The following is an 11,755-nucleotide window of genomic DNA, read 5'->3' on the forward strand; positions in this document are numbered from 1 at the left end:
TACGTGAGAACAAAGTGTCTTTCTCGGCTTTTGCCAACCTGATTGATGTTCTTTAAAATCTTACATTCTCGATTGAGCGGAATAAAACCATAAATCCTCAATTGTCTAAGGATCAAAATCTTTAGTCATGTTTCTGCACTTGTCATGATATGTCAGATAACAAAAAGATTCTGACACCGACTTAAATACTCTTAGTTTTGCTATAGTTCAGTCAAGAAGCTTATTCTCTTTTCATGATCCTCTTTCTTTGCAGGGAAGCACTTTTATCCTTTCTTGATGATGAAGTTAATGTACCTTCGTCACATTGGGCCTGGAGTCTTGGTAGGGCAAGCATGGCAAGAAGGAAAGAATTTGCAGCAAGTGCCTCAAAAGTTGTGCAGCGAAATTCTGATGGTGAAGGATTATGCAGTTTGCTGAGGACCTATCGGCATCGAATTTCTGCCCCTGCCTCTGCACTGCTCTTCTAAAGCCAAGTTTAAGACCGATGCTTCTAGTTCAGTTCGACCATCAGATGAGCTTTTTTTCATTGTTCTGATCATGTGAAGATACTGTGTGAAGAAGCAAACTAAGAGGAGCCTGATCTGACCGCAAGCATAGTGGCTTGTAAGCCGTGAGGCACCTGTGCACAACATAAGGAAAACGTGTTGAACCGATTGCTATTGAGAGATTCTAGCATGGATTGAGTTCAGAGATTTAAATAGCATCACACCTTCTAGGGATGTCCAGTTGTGCTCTCTATATACTTTGTCACCTTCCTTTAGCTGCGAATCTTCTCAATGATTCACTATACTACATGTCCAGTTAATCAATTTGAAGAAAAGAAGAAAGAAGCAATTGTCGATTCTACATAATATCCACAACTCACATCGATTATGCTAACTTTTGTTGGTGAATTCGCTTCAGACCCAAAAAGAGAAAAAAAAGGATTAAATCAGAAACAGATAGATAACGAACAGTAATTCTGTGACACATTGTTGAGGACTTAGATAAACAGCTTCATAGAAGTCTGTCGCTTAATGATTGGGACACGGTGCAATTCATTGATTTAAATCAATGGTCTTGTTTGTAATACGAAGGGGGATGAGTGGATGATCATCAAAAAGGCCAGACGGTCTAACTATTCAGAGTTCCATACCAAATTCTTTGCGATTTGTCGAGTAAAATCAATGGTTTTGTTTGTTAAATGAAGGGGATGAGTGGCTCATCAAAAGACCAGGTGGTTTATCTATTCATAGTTCCATACCAAAAAACTCTTTGAGCGGCGTCGTTCTGCAGTTCCTCAGGGACTTGGCGCTGACCACATTATCAAAACTGAGACAAGAGTCTGAACAATCCATCCCCATCCTCCCCTCTTCCTCCTCGTCCTCCTCGTCCTCCTATATATCCGATCTCTGCGATGGTTCCTCTTTTCTTGCATAATCATCAATCGATTCGTTCCCTGGATTGCTTCTCTTGAATTTCTCAGTTCTACCTAACCCTCTCTCCCTCTCCCCCTCTCTCTCTCTCAAAATGCTGCTTCAAGCTCAATCACTGAGGACCCATTTCACTCCTTCACCGACCCTTCTCAGACCCAACCTCAAGACCCAATTTTTCCATCGAAAACCATGCTCGTTCCCAAGTTATTCTGCTTCAAGACCCTGAAATGCTCACTTTCCGCCGTCGCCGAAGCCACCAGCTGGGACTGTCCTCCAGTACGAAGCCGTTTCCGGCCGAAGTTTCGAGGACCATCGTGGAGTTGACCCCCGAGGGACGCTCTCGACGCTGACCGACGACGGTTGGCCTCTCGGCATCGGCGTTCGATTCGCGGTTGCGCCAGATGGCACTCCAATCTTGTGCTTGAATGAGGCTGACAGGCAGTTCCTGCCGACAAGAGGTCCAGTCTGCATGTTCAGGTGCTTTTTATTCTTGAAATTTCTTTCCCACTTCAAGTTTATTCTTGTTTGCGTGCGCTTGAAGAAAATGTAGTATATTTTGTTATCTGATTGGGAGAAATTTGCTTTTTTGCGGGGATTATTGAATCAGTTGAACCAGTGTGGGTTACGGACTCCGCAGTGCACAATTCGGGGCAGTCTTGCTAAAGCTGGAGATAGAATGTTTTCAAAGGTAATGCCTTTGTTGTCAGTGGAGTTGATTTTCTTACATGCTCTCGTAAATGGGAAGAGTGTCGCATTGTAGTGATCTCAGGAGCTGCCTAGAGATCTCCTTTAACCTTAGCATGGAGTTCATAAATTGTGCTTTTGAGTGAGGTAGATGTACATTACTGCGATGATGTGGTCACAGGATTTTATTATCTTCTATTTTCTCGGATTTAATTTGCTACTCTCCATACCCTGTTGTTTGCGGAAGCCATACTTGAATGGTATCGCTCATCTTTGGCTTATCTATGGGCTTTGCCTGGTCCCTTTTCCCCTTTTCGGTGGAACTCCTCAAACAATGAGTGTGAGATAGTTACGCGTTCAATTCCTGAAAAATGAATGGTTTGGCACTTATTTATGGAAGTTTGAAACTTTCAGGATCAGCTTTGCGAATCGCTTGCTTCTCCATAAAATTCTGTTTCAAAAATATGAAGCCTCTATTGTTGGCCCTTGCCTAGCAAATGTAAAGCTAACACATTCCATTTCTTGGTTATACATTGTCTTAAAAGATGCAATGGCGGTTGGTGTTAGCACCTTATTCTTCATCATATCTATCATCTTCTTTCCTTTCTAGAGAACGAGGATGGTGTTTTGTTTCCTAACTCAGCATAAAATCTTTTATTTAGCATTTTCATTTAGAAAAATCTCAATATAAAAAGAGTATCTGAGAAGAACCTGCAAAGATCGTGTGTAAGGTGAAGCTAGGTGAAGCTTAGCAATCATTTGGGGGAATAACATACTGATCAAGCTTTTATAGAACTCTCAGTTCCAGTATGATTCTGTTTATACTCCTCCCTTAAGACCACTTTCGTCATCTGCAAGGCTTATCTATGCTGATCTTGAAAGATATGGAGATGAAAACAGCTATGTGCATCAATAGAGAGATGCATAAATGTTTTCTACCTACTGGATATTGTATCACAGTGTTGGGCAAGTATGCCTGTTTATTTTCCAATAAATATTAGCAATGGCTTGGGAGAAAATAATGACTGATACAGAGCAGATCACAAATAATTTAGCAATTAATTGTCTTGAAATCAAATCTAATCATGGTGAGCCACGCTTCATGAGAAACCTCATTTCATAACATCATATCTCTTGACAGATTCTTTTTTCCTTTTTCATTTTTCAGAACCTTCAAATAAAAGATGTTTTTAACAGTTCTCAAGTCCAAGACCAACTCTTTAGTCTTCTTTTCTGTTTGGTGGGCGTTATAGAGTACTTAAGTCATCCAATAAAATTACTTTAAGAACATTCTTGCATCATAAATCTCAAAACCGAGTTCTATTTGTATGAGATCTAAGAAGAGCCAATCAAGAGACCTATGACAGCAAGAGTAGCAGTAGTCAGGCTCTTTTGCCACAGTTGCTGCATAATTTGCCGATGTTCTGGCTATCCACAGATTCCATTCTCATATTCGGTACTGTAGAGCTTTGATTATGGGTAGGATCCAAATCCATTCAAATATTTAGATGATTCTCCTGCCATCCTCATTTGAGACGAATTATCTCGTTTACAAACTAGTTGTGTTTGTGACTTGGATTGTTGAGTTCAAACTGACTCATGGTTGTATTATGGCAATTTAATCTGCAAGCATGTAAATTACAGAGAAAGGCATGATTAGTGCTTCTAGTCTTCTAACTTTTCATTACTACTGGGTAGCATTGAAATTAAGTATCCATGAGCACTGAGAAGGTATGTATCTGGTATGGCTGCTCATGGATTTTAGTTCCTTCTGTTGAAGGGTTCGCACCTTGGTGCCTCATAGTGAATTTTCTTTACTTGTTGAATTAAAAATGAAAACGTAAAACATTGTCCTTGGATAGCCTTTCTGTTATTTGGGAAACAGACATCCTCCACTGATTGGATGTGAGTTAAAATTATCAGTATTGAGGAGTCTTGAATTGTCTTCTGTAGCTGTTGTAGCTGATATGCACTCTCTTGTAATGTTTTAACTTTTTGGAGAGTGCTTTGGATTTGAAGATCTTTATTAGGTTAGTCTAGCTTTAACGCTTTATAATTGATACTAGCACCTGAATATTGGGGCTATAGAGACCCATTTGTTGTGGTTAAAGTCTAAATCTTTTTCACTCTATGGGAGCACATGAGTGATAATCTGAGTTTACTATGTGCATTCATATGGGTGACAATGAACACTTCCTTTCAGCGGCTTCTTTCAGCGTGGACAGAGAGATTTGGATCAGAAGCTGAGGAAGACCAATTGTATTACATAGATGTGGAAAAGGTACTTCAGATCGAAGACTTTAAGGAGGTATGCCAATTTGTCTTTCTGCATTTTCTGTCCCGGTTTCCTTTCTAGTCTGTCTTTTTGATCTATAGTAGAGCAATGACAACCTTTCTGATATTAAAACATATAGTGCACTTGTCTGATGTTGGGTACCATGTCAGGATGGCATATGGGTCACCTCATCTGATTATAAAAGTGCATCCCCTGATCCACTTCGAGACTTTGCTGAAAAGATTGTCACTGAGATAAACACCAATAACATGGAAGATATTTATCGCTTTTGCAATGTGTATGTTGATTTGGACTTCCAGGTACGCATTATTTTCACTTTCCTATCTTGAACTTTACATCAAAACTGTTAAATTGGAATTGCATACATTGAATATTTCAAGTCTTATTGAAAACTAAAGGCTTTTGAAAAGAGAAATGGCTCTTTAAGTTCTCATACTGTGCAGAGGCCTTTGACAAATGAAAACTTGCTTGATTTATTTTGAAGAATAATGGCAGTCCTATCTGGCTCGATTGGCCATTTAAAGAAAATGAATCTCAACTATTAAGTGTGCTTTGAATGCGTGCCTGATGCATTCAGCCTGTAACAAGCTTACTTTTAATGTCATTTTGCATTACATGCGCATCTTTCTTCATGGTGTCGTCTAAAGGGATTCATACATGATTGCAGGTGTCTGAGGCAAAAATGATATGGGTTGACCGGTTAGGCTTTGATGTGCATCCACTCCCTCCAAGTAGTATATTCGATGTCCGCATTCCTTTTCCAAGAGAAGTTACAGATGAGAAGGGTGCAAAATCATCTTTCAATGGTATGTCTCAAATAGCGGGAGGTAGAAAAGAATTTCCATGCCCCGATTTTAACAAGGTGGAACAATTAAAGCAGATAGCTTAGATGATAAATACTTTGTATCCTCTGCCTTCCTGATTGAAGGCAACGCTAGTGGATTCAGGTCTTCTGTCTGTTCATTGCTGGAGTTTTGCCCAATGTCAGAGAAGTTTTGGGTTTTGGCAGAAAAAAAAGAGAGAAGTTTTGGTGATTATTTGGTGGTTGATTGTACCACTTTGTGTATCCAATTTTGAGGAGATTGTATTGTGTCTTAGTTGGTTAAAATTGGAAATCTAGGCTGGTCATTTGGACAATTGTGGCAAGCAGTGTTGATGCCAAAATGTCATCTTATGCAATATTACAGAATTTTGGCAGAAATGCCTCCTCCATTTAGATTCATTTGCACCCCAGAATCATGTAATTGTTCATGCATATTGCTTTATCCCATAAGCAAAGGGCAATGAAGATGGTATTTCATTCTGAGTGTTCTTATAGTAAAGTCCGGTGAAATTATGAGGTAGTTTTTGGATACTTACCTGTAATTAAGAAGAAGCTATGTAAGTGCCTCGTTCGACTGTGTGGGGAGAGGGGTGTGCAGTACAAGACTTCCACTATGATCTTTTCCCTTTAGTCCAGATATCATTGATGGGGTTTTGTTAACTATGCAAATAATACTTCACAAGCAAGATGAAGCGATCAGCAAAAATGAGCTCAGGTTATTTAATTGAATGCAACAAACGAGTAAGGTGTTTCAACAATCATTATTATCTTTACTCCTAACTAGAAGATCCTCGTCGCTTGGACCCATTCCAGATTCTCTACTCTGGTCACTGAGCAAGATAATACATTCTTGTAGTCCCTGTACAGGGTCCTACAGAGTGGACATGATACCCTTAAATGATCATTAGGAAGCTCAAGAACAATCACATGTCAAATGCAGAACTCTATCAAGGACCATAATGGTCAACCTGAACACTAGAAGGGACTAAATCATGCCCATGTCTTAGTTCCACCTCCAATTTTCCTCCTGCCTCTCATTACAGACATAGTAGAACACGGTGAACACTGCATAGCCGAAGGAGTTCACCAGGCACAAAAGGATCGTTACGCAGAAGCCGAAACCAACCTTGACCATCGGGGCTAGGTGATCCTCATCGTCTGTGATCATGACATAGAACAGCACATAGATGGGGTAACTCAACAGAGCTAATGCCAACACAAGGATAAAACCTTCCATTTTCTTCCTCGGATCAGCTCCTCACCCTCACTCCCAGTGCCTTCACGCCTTGCCAATCATCCTCCACGACGGAGATGACCAGTTCAAGAACCCATTTAGGAGCAAGGTAGAAGTACAGCAGAAGCATTGCCGCCGCAGCCGCAACAACACCAATCGCCAACGCGAGATTACAATCGAACACCCGCATGAAGTTGGCAAATTGCATGAACAAGAAGAGCATAACCAGGTACGCCGCGGTCAAAACGGAGACACACAGCCATGTAAGGAAGGGCTTCTTCCAGCGGGACCGGATCCGCGATATCAGATCCCTGAGGCTCGTAGGTCTCGTGGCGCGAGGGAAGGTTGACCCATTGATGACCAACATCATCCCGGAGAAAGAAACTAGGAAAAGGCCAGCAAGAAGAATGATTCAATAAGCGCAAGAGCTCTCACGTCTCCGGATCTAGCCTTGACTGCTCATAACCATTCTCGACTTTCTCCAGCAAGGTCCTGCTAGGGAGAAATGGAGCAGCACTAGGAGGAAAGTGGGGCATGAGATGAGAAGCATGACTTGGATCGTGAGCTTCTGGTTCCAGGCTGGTATTCGGATTGCTTCTCTGAGGACCCAAATCGCGTTCGACGGCGATGAGGCCATGGCGGATGATGCTGGGAAGGAAACGATCCTCGGTCGGAAGGAAAATGCTTAAAGAGAAGACTCCACTTTCCTGTGTATTATTGTTTTAGGGTGAAGGAACTATGATGGAGATCAATGTTATTATATTCATCATTGCTGGCATTTCTGCTGGGGGGATTAATTTAATGCCCAAGAAACTTAGGTGGTCTCGTCACTTGGCAATTAGCACGTCAAAGATTCTAATTTTCTGCTTTTTTATCCGAGATTTGAAAAAAATTCCTAATGAGGCGTGAAGTACCCTTATTTTCTCAAATAAGGGCTTGAAATGAACCTTTGCGTTATTTAAAATTAAGGCCTACAATGGCCATAATTATTTCAAATGAAGGGTTGACCTCGCCGGTTAAATTATTTTTATTCTTTTTTTCTTCTGTTTTTCTCTTTTTGGTATGGGCTAGTGGCCGTCAGCGGGGCTTGGCAACCTCACCAATTGCTGGTAAGGGCTGGGAGGGCTTGACCACCCTCACCAGCCGTTGGGTAGAGCCGACTAGGGCTTGTCGGCCCTCGCAAGCCCTTGTTGGCAGTGGGCAAGGCTAGCCTCGCCAAGCCTCACTTGTGGCCGACGAGGGCTCGGTGAGGATGGCCAAGCCCAAGGCGGTCGCCTCCCCAGGGAGGCTGTCCTTCGCTAATGGCCGCGAGGTTGACCTCCCTCAAAGAGAGGGTCGCTTTGCCCAAGCGAGGACGTCACTCACCGGTGGCTAGTGAGGGTGGCCCTTGCCAAATCGAGGAGGGCAACCCTTGCCCAACTCTCTTTGGCATTGCTAGTGGTAGGCCGGCCATTGACGAAGAATAAAGAAAAAAAAAAATAATAATTGACTAAAATATCATTGACTAATTAAAAAATTAGACTCTTATTTGATATAACATAATCACTTCATATTTTCATTTGAAATAAAATCCACTTCAGATCTTTATTTGAAAATAATAACATTTTAAGTTTCTATTTGAAGACAATCCAACTTCTTATTATAGAAAATTAAAACTTCAAGTCTTTATTTAAAACTTTCCTTCAAACTTTAATATACTTCAAGATTAGCAAGTTCTCCCAGAGGACGAGCCCAGAAAATGCGGAGGAGAGGGACGCGTGCGACCTTTGGATGATACCGACGATTTACTTTTCTCGTTCGATCCGAATCTCGTGCCTTTTCACATGTTCTGGTTCTTCCTAATAAGCATCGTAAAAGGAACAAACGAAGTACCGGACTAAGAAAGGGGGAGGTGTCAACTGAGGTAGCACTTTACTGTGGAAACAGCTCTTCCAGATTACCCTCAATTATTAAATTGAGGTGGTCCCAACTTAGACAGGAGGTCTGAATAAGGAATTAAGCTATGTTTTCTAATTGATTACTTACATTTTCATTTAAGGGTCCCCACTGGAAAAGTCAGCCATGACTGAAGGGTTTGATGTTAAAAAAAATGGCTTAGATGAATAAGATGATGGTGACCCTTTCACTTATCTAGACGGCATCTCAGAAAATTAGACTTAAGAATAACCTTAGAATGATATACTTCTGATTGAGTAGATAATGCCCAAAAAGAAAAGCGAAACTCAATTGTCACTTACTAAAAGTGAACTCAATTTGCTCAAATAAGAACACTGGCAGAAGTGTACGCACTTACGTTGCACAGATCCCACGTCAAATTTGATGAACTGTCCGTATGGATTTGAATATTTATTGGAATGACATTAAGGTAAAATCATAGTAACACTCGTTAGAGTACCATAGCAACAGATCTCTTCTTTATAAGCCTTTTGGATTAGCCACTAGCATTGGAGCGAACTCCTGAGTTTTCTCAGTTCTAATATTTATGGCGCTGACAAAGAATCCTTCTCTCTTGAACCTCAAGATAATCTGTTCCTTAATTACAGAGTCAATGATGTGTTTTTCTCGAAAGTAGTAATCGCGACACTGGCACTATCCTTCCGCTTCCTTCTAATAGATGAGACTAGACGCTGTTAACGCATCTCCCGGTTTCATAGCAATTTGCGAATCTGATGCATATTTGCGTGCACATTTATCTATCATGTCATTGCAAATCCATCCTTTTTGCGGAAAAGCCAAACTCATAAGATAAGCTCGCAATATATGCTGTTGCAAAAAGCCAATAAAACCAGCATGACTATCTATCCACAATTCTTAAGAGTTAACCCTAGAATTTTCACAAGAAAGAGAGAGTACTGCATTGACTATATTTACATGACCACTTTTTTTTTTCTTTTGGTCGAAACATGACCACTTGAGAAAGCCATAAATACTATGTGCCTAGTTAGGAAAGGCATAGGATACACATGATGTATATTTTCCTTCCACCATCTGTACATAGGAAGAGCATATCGATGCTAAAACTAAGCAGCAGTCAGAGTAAGGTAGAGTTGACTGGTCATTGCGTTTTTCATATTGTCGATGGGGTAATTCGTCGTGACACTCTTACTATTTCCGAGCTTTCTGTGCTTTGGTTGAAAGAGAGAGCCGAGCATGTTCTCCAAGCTCTGCACAGAATGCTTGATATAGCGGTGGGCACTGTCGTCTGGAGTGATCGAAGTTGTGTATTTTTTTATGTAACTCCCATAAATGGGCGCGATGGCCTGCACCACACGTTGGCACATCTTTTCCCTCAAATCTTCATCAGGGATGATCCAATTATATTGCTTCTTGTACATGTCATCAAAAGCTTCATTGAATGCCTTCAGCCTCTTCTTGAGAAGGTCTCTATCTATTGGTTCCTCTTCAGCTGTTAGATCGGTAGCGGCTTGTGTAATAGGAGCTAGAAGCTTTCCCCAGCTCTCCTTCAGGTAGAGCGTGGAATAGTAATCCTTGTATTGCTCATGTGCTCTTAGCCAAGACTCGCCCATCATGTCGCCAAGCTTCGTGCCTTTGAGACTGCAGAAATAGTGGTGGTTGTTCATCATGAAGAGGAAGGAGTGTGCTTGCGGTCGTGGTAGGCCTTTTGACCACGAATCCAAGTTCAGCCCAATTTCCTTCACGATGTTGTAAATCTGATTGGTGAATAGCCCCTCTTGATACTTTTCATGCTTCCAGCTCTGGTGGATCACCAGGATTTGGATCATGGTGGGCCTGTACTTGTCACCCAGCAGCTGATTGCAGTACTCCATGACAAAGCTCACGAGCAGCGGAACGCTGCCATCTGATGGAGGAGGGCTCTGCCTTTGTAGTTCCACTTGAAAGGAGAGCTCCCAGAATATCTCCCAAGCACCGTGAACAACGTTTCTAATGAGATCTCTTGTCAGGGTTTGGATTTCAGCGCAGGCTTTCGTACCAAAGAGTTGAGAAAAATCTGATCTTAGATCGTCCAGGACTGCAAAAACTTTCAACAGATTCAACAACTTGTCAGGGCTCTTCTTGCTTTCTGTGAACTTATTTCCAAATTGGAGAAACGCTGCAATTCCAGTACGGGAAGCGATCATTGTGAAGCACCTTGTCCAAACTTCCTGCCCCAGTTTCTCGAAGACCTGCATGCTTAGCCTATGCTCGTGCTCAAAGACATGCTTCATGGCATATTGCAAATGCTGGCTCCACCTTTCCAGGTCACTTCATTGTCTGCTCATCATCGAATTGCAAGGTTGGACTCTCGAGATACTCCAAGTGGAGAGCTTGTAAACTTGCTCTAGCATTCAAGGTCCGGACATCGACATAAGCATGTATACAGCTTTCCAGCTGGTTGCTCATATTCAATCTCTCGAGGATGGCTTGCAACTTCTGCATGACAGATGCTGGAAAAGGTGATGAAGCGACACAAGCATCCTTCGTCACGGGACATTCTGTCAGTGAGTCAAATGCAGGAGGAGCACTATTTTCTGTCAGAAGCTGCTTAAACTCACATTCTAGTTTGTCGAATGCGATACTTAGAGCTCCTCCGTCACGATGTGACTTCATTTCAGAAGACTGCAAATCTTGGAGGATGCTCAATGAACTCTTCAAGTTTAAAACATAGCGCTCGTTGGTCATCCCATTGTCTTCCAAAAGCTCGATCACACCTGCAACCACTGAATTGCTAGCAAACAGTTGTCAGACAGAAATCTCAGTGCCTGCTCAAGCTTTCTCACGGTTGAAAGATAACACGGTAGGTTAGAGCAAGGGCTTGCAAACAGTGAGTGCTCGAGCTCACGAACAGACTCGTAGACTTTCAGGACCGCGTCCGCCGGTCGTATGGCGCAGTCTATGTGGTCTCCAATTGCAAGGAACGTGCACTTTTTCCGAGAGGCGGGTCTAAATGCAGACTCCAGAGACAACAATCTCTGGTCCGCCGTTTCCAATCTTAGACTCATTCCATCTAACTCAAGGCCGAGAGCCCTCGACTTGTCGAGGCTAGTCTTCAACAAGTCTCTAGCCGCCACAAGGCTCTCGATGCTCTTTCCCTCGGCCATGACTCAGAACAAGTCCCGGCTCAGGATTCCTAGCGGATAAGACTTTCGATTCGGCCTTCTAAATGGCCTCTGCGCATTTCATGTAAAAACAATTAGACCCCCTCTTGCTAGTTTCCTTTACACAGCACATCTACTTTCTCACCAACTCACCAAATGTAAGTGAAAAGAAGACCCTGAATTCAAACCAAACTTCACTTGCAAAAACAAACATATCTATTAGATCCGTGTAACTTCAACCAACAT

At 42.0% G+C, this 11,755-nt stretch overlaps 2 protein-coding genes and 1 pseudogene across 2 annotated transcripts; 1 reads left to right on the forward strand and 2 right to left on the reverse strand.

The window, feature by feature from the left end:
• The first annotated feature begins 1,377 nt into the window (after positions 1-1,377).
• On the forward strand, positions 1,378-5,270 carry LOC120294541 (annotated as a pseudogene).
• Positions 5,271-9,472: 4,202 nt separating this feature from the next.
• Positions 9,473-10,639, reverse strand: LOC120294542 (exocyst complex component EXO70A1-like). The gene has a single exon (XM_039314695.1). The coding sequence runs from the start codon at positions 10,637-10,639 to the stop codon at positions 9,473-9,475; it is 1,167 nt and encodes a 388-aa protein (XP_039170629.1).
• A 34-nt stretch (positions 10,640-10,673) lies between these two features.
• LOC120294543 lies at positions 10,674-11,512 on the reverse strand. The gene is made up of 2 exons (XM_039314696.1): positions 11,235-11,512; positions 10,674-11,139 (listed from the first exon to the last, which is right to left on the reverse strand). The coding sequence occupies exons 1-2, from the start codon at positions 11,510-11,512 to the stop codon at positions 10,674-10,676; spliced, it is 744 nt and encodes a 247-aa protein (XP_039170630.1).
• Positions 11,513-11,755: the final 243 nt, after the last annotated feature.

Source organism: Eucalyptus grandis, chromosome 6, assembly GCF_016545825.1.
Source record: "Eucalyptus grandis isolate ANBG69807.140 chromosome 6, ASM1654582v1, whole genome shotgun sequence".
NCBI classification, from domain to species: domain Eukaryota; kingdom Viridiplantae; phylum Streptophyta; class Magnoliopsida; order Myrtales; family Myrtaceae; genus Eucalyptus; species Eucalyptus grandis.

What these genes read in the sequence shown, in the direction of transcription:
- LOC120294543 (XM_039314696.1), bottom strand. Translation starts at nt 11,512, where the DNA reads ATGGCCGAGGGAAAGAGCATCGAGAGCCTTGTGGCGGCTAGAGACTTG. An exon ending in CGTGAGCTCGAGCACTCACT is followed by an intron (nt 11,140 to 11,234) that starts GTTTGCAAGCCC and finishes ACTGTTTGCTAG; the next exon opens with CAATTCAGTGGTTGCAGGTG.
- LOC120294542 (XM_039314695.1), bottom strand. Translation starts at nt 10,639, where the DNA reads ATGAAGCATGTCTTTGAGCACGAGCATAGGCTAAGCATGCAGGTCTTC.